At 40.8% G+C, this 4801-nt stretch overlaps 1 protein-coding gene across 4 annotated transcripts in view; it reads left to right on the plus strand.

Moving 5' to 3' along the window:
- RFX8 (RFX family member 8, lacking RFX DNA binding domain) overlaps positions 1–4801 on the plus strand; it is a 75796-nt gene that overhangs the window by 22068 nt on the left and 48927 nt on the right. For all 4 annotated transcript variants that reach the window (XM_019525325.1, XM_019525324.1, XM_019525327.1 and 1 more), the window contains exons 5-7: positions 2629–2692; positions 3729–3839; positions 3924–4001. In XM_019525325.1, coding sequence (XP_019380870.1) covers positions 2629–2692; positions 3729–3839; positions 3924–4001 — 253 coding nt within the window. The remainder of the gene's footprint in view (positions 1–2628; positions 2693–3728; positions 3840–3923; positions 4002–4801) is intronic.

Raw genomic sequence — 4801 nt, forward strand, 5'->3', positions numbered from 1 at the left:
TGTGTGTGTGTGTGTGTGTGTGTGTGTGTGTGTGTGTGTGTGTGTACATACACACTAGAGCTCACATGTACATAAATCATTATTTAATCAGAATCTTTTAGAAGTCTAAAGATTCCAGCCACTGTAGAGCTGTTTGAACAATATCTGTTTTATACTTTTAAAAATTGAACATTAAACCTTGGGAAAAAAAATCAGAATATCAACATTCAAAATATTTCTACCAGCGCTAGGTTTTACCTATTTTTCCACTCAATGTTTTTATGTAAACCCATACAGGAGTAGGATATGGTCCATAATACCTTAGTCCGTAATATTGTATTGGATCAGAGGCATCTAAAATTGAGTTGGAATAGCTGATACATAGATTTGGAAGATTTTAACATGTTATTAATTTAGAATGAACCAAATTTGAAATTGAGCTGGATCTGCCAGGGAATCTAACCAGATCTAAGAATTATTTAACAGACCTTAAAACTGAAGGAGCAAAAAAAAAATCCCTTCACTTCATCTCACCTTCCACCCTTTTTTCCTCCCCTTCCTTCCATTCTTCCTTTGTTTCCTTTCCTCCCTTCCCTCAGTTCTGTAGTCTCTTCCTCTTCCCTTTATTCTATTTCCCATTTCAACTCCCGTTCCCACTCCACAGTGTCACCCAAATTCATTAACAGGCATGGGTCAAAATACGTTGGTAACCTTCTGATCTTGTTACCCATCCTTCTACCCAACTCTGTTTCTTTTTCTCCTTTTCACTTGCATTTTTTTCTTTATTTGTCAAGCATGTTCTTCAGGGCAGGGATTATGCTCACTGCTGTTCTCTGCAGCCCTAGTGTACTTTTGGGCACTGGGTAAACAATAATAATGTTTGCTAGCCGCAGAGTCACATAGATGGTAATATTTCCATGACGGAGATCAGACAGGTATTTACACCTAATTATCCTTGAGCTTTTATCTGGCTGCTGCTAAGCACGAGAGCGCTACTCCTTGTCTGTTTCTAGGCAGCAGCAACTCTCACACTCGCAGGCTGCCTGACTGGTCCTGATGAAGGGGGGTAGCTCCAAAACCAGCATGCTGTGCCAGTCAGCCTATTGAGCGAGAGTACTGCTGATATGTGTTGCCATAGTAGCAGCAGTACAAGATACAGCTGGCTGCCTCCTTGAGCAGAGCAGGAACTGGAAATATTCATTAATTTTGTTTTACATTTTTCAGAGACCTGCAAAAATACCAAAAGAAAACACAGCAAATCTTTCTAGTTTTGCATTGTTCTTCTTGTTCATCCACACACTTTAAAACATCTAGAGAACAAGCTAGTGATGACACCAGAGTAAAGGAGTTAAATATATTCCTGAACACTGACAAACATAAGGTGGTCCCCCACAATGGCCTTTGGTGGACAGCTTCATTGTTCTGGTGGAGCGCAGGTTTCCTGGCAGGTCATAGTGGCAGAAGGAGAGATTTCTCTAATAGCTAAGGACAATCCCACATGGATAACTTTGCACTTCCAGGCAGAGACCTTGAATTAGCCCTTGTCCTTAATGAGGAATACATGCAGACAGCAAGCCACTGTGTTGATGTGTTTGTAGTGACTTGCATTTTTAAGTTGACAAGCTGCTCCTTTTTGTCCTGGGAAGACCTTTTACAGAGTCTGTGGCAACTCCCCTATTTCTAATGATTTACAGTAACCAAGCTGTAAAGTCATAAATGTGTGGAATGCTATGGTGAAGCTGATGACAGCCCTAATCCAGGCTTCTGGTCAGTCACAAGTGCAAGTGCATATTTTTCACAGCCTTGAAAATGGCCCTAGAAACACTGAGGAGTCCAAAAAGGACCATCAAACACTAACTGATTTTGCAGTCAGTGAGCAGGTGTCCTCAACAGATGGCATTGTTATGGAGGAGGCAAGTTCTTCACACTGCTTCTCTCTTTCTGTCAGCATTACCCCTGCCTTGTCTGAGATCAGCTACAGTAAGCCAGGCTGGGGGGAGAGCTGTACAATGGTGCTGCTTAGATCTGATGTAGAAGAGGCAGTGCTGTATATTGTGTACACATTCCTGGCATTTCAGTCTGTCACACCAGCTTCCTCAGTAAATCCATTGAAATGTCAAGGATGTGGGACACCATGGAAACACTACAAATAAAGTTGAAGACATACTCCCTGGTCTGAATAATTTACTATCTGACTTAACAGTTAAAGGGTGGGGGAAGGGGATATGTTACACAATTGAAGCAATTAGGGTGATGAACAGTGCATCCTTTATTATTTACATCATTGCCATTCTTTTGTTTAGCTGGTTTGTTGCAAAGGTGTTACATCCACTAACACAACAATGAATTTGTATAGGAAGTCAAAAAACTTGAGCAGGCATCTTTGTACTTTAAAATGACCAGTATAATGCAGTTTGTATAATGGCTCAAGTTTTTTTCGTAAAACAAAGATCAGACGGACCCATTAGAAAATCAATGAATAAACTACAAATTGTGGGGCTGGGTGGCAAGGCAGAGTGGTTTTTTATCCCACAAACTGCCATGTCAGCTTCAAGCTAATGACCTAGACAGAGATCTCATTTTCTCCCTAAAGATGTAAGACACTGACACAACTTTAAAATTGTTTTTATGTTGTACATTTCACTACAGTGCAGATGTATCCAGTTCTGAGGATGTAGCTTATTATCAGAATGATGACTACACAAAAGGAACAGTGAGTGTTGGACATATCAGGCGTACTATAAAACAGAGAACCATGTGTTTAATTAGCTAAAAACCACTGTATGTCATGCATTAATGAACTACAGCTTGCCTGTGATGCACTCTGAAGTATTCTTTCTCTATGTTTAGTCTCAGTAAGTGGTTACATATTCCACCTTCCCACCCCTTCACCTTCTGCTACCAGTGTCTGCAGTGGCTATGCTCACTATGACCACCGTGGTTAATAGACCCCACGTGTAAATTTATGGGCACAGCATGATTTGTATGGGGCCTTCAAAAAAACTCACTCCTGCAAGTCTTTGGGCTAGTGAGCCAATGCCATTTCAATTTAATTAGAGTTTATTGGTATGATAAGCACCCACATACTGCAAAGGATAAAACAGGAGACATTTTTTACTAGCAGGGATTGAGAGAAAGTTCACCTACGTGGGCAAACATTTCTCTAATAACTGTGTTATTTGTTAACAATTCTTTGACATTAGAATGTTTGAAAGTCAGACAACAGGATGTGATCAGTAAAAGAAAACTGATCAAACTGAGGGAACCAAGAACAGGGGAAATGTTGCTTATTTTTGTAGAGCATCCAAATGTGGTACTCAGTGCATTACAAGTGTATGCAGTGCAAGCTGATGAAAAATTTGCTGCAGAATTTCCCTTCTATAGCAAATCTGGGTATTCTTAACACCATTTAGAATGTCACGATTATGATATCTCCACTATAGAAAATTTGCTTGGATATGTACGTCACTAAATATATCCTTTTAGTTAAAATAAATCTTATAGTTTTTTATGCTCTGGACATCTAGCCAGCCCACCCTTGTGCCTTTCACCCTGTGCCAACTTGTAATGAATAGACAGGAATTCCTCTAGGAAACTATTTGAGTGACTTGTATTAAGGTATTTCAATATAAAGTTATCATCCAAGGAGAAATATTAGCAAAATAATTTTTCTTTCTATTTAAATATAAAAATATAAGACATATAACGAATGGAATTATTAAAAAAGCAAGCTTGTAAATTGTTTCTAGCCTGGGATCAATTTGAACACAGAAAAAGATAAATTTGGAACATCTCTGACTGAATTCAGGAGATTTTCTTCTTGGGAGGAAGAACTGGGAAAGAAACACTCCTACGAAATGGTAAGTTTTGGCATTCAGTAATCAATAAAATTAGCTCTCGTCCTATGTGATCTTTTTATAGACTCTTTTGTTTGCATTCCCTAGGTTGCTTTGCTTGCTGATGAGTATTGCAGCTACTGTCAAGATATCTTACAGAATATGAGGAACAAAGAACTTGACAAGGTATCCTTTGTTTTAGCAAAATTTATTTAGGTAACAAGAATGGATTGTAATGACAAAATTGTCTCCTTGTAATTTTTTGACTTCATGACCTTACCTAAAGTACGTGGTTATGCTTAGACAAGATGAACCTAAACATTTTAAACCACTCTGGAATTCTTTTCTAACAATATGTATTTTCTTAGAATCTAATCTAGAGTCCTAGATCTGGAGCCACAAAAGGTATCTAATTAGGACTTAGGTGAAATTTAGACACCTCATTCTAAGAGTTCATGAGGTGCACCCAACAAGTTAGATACCTAAAAGCACATAAGTGCTTCAGTTTTTGTCAGTAATGTTCCCTAGGAATTAGAGGTACACTGATACATTGGTCCAATATCAGATCAGCACTGATTATAAAGAAAATTGATTGTATCGGAAATCAGCCTGCTCTTCCCAGCACGTGGGGGCTGTGCTTGGGACTGTGGGGCCACCCTTGGTGCTGTGCTTCCAGAGTGTGGGGACTGCTCTCAGGGTGGGTGGAGGCAGCGCTGGGAGAGAGGTTATGAGGAGGGGGCTACAGCCACCCCAAATTTCTCCATAGCCCCCCCCATAGCTCCCTCCCAGCACTGCCGCCACCCACCCCAAGTGCAGCCCTCATGCACCAGGAGCACAGCCCCAAGTGCTGCCCCGCAGCCCCGAGCACAGCCTCCACACACCAGGAAGAGTGTGGCACAGCCCCAGCCCCAGTCCAAGCTGAAGCCCCCCCCACCCGCACAGATCCAGGGGCACATACCCCCTCAATGCCCTCCCAGGGTGTGCCT

This window comes from Gavialis gangeticus, unplaced genomic scaffold, assembly GCF_001723915.1.
Source record: "Gavialis gangeticus isolate Ggan-Ray unplaced genomic scaffold, GavGan_comp1, whole genome shotgun sequence".
NCBI lineage: Eukaryota > Metazoa > Chordata > Crocodylia > Gavialidae > Gavialis > Gavialis gangeticus.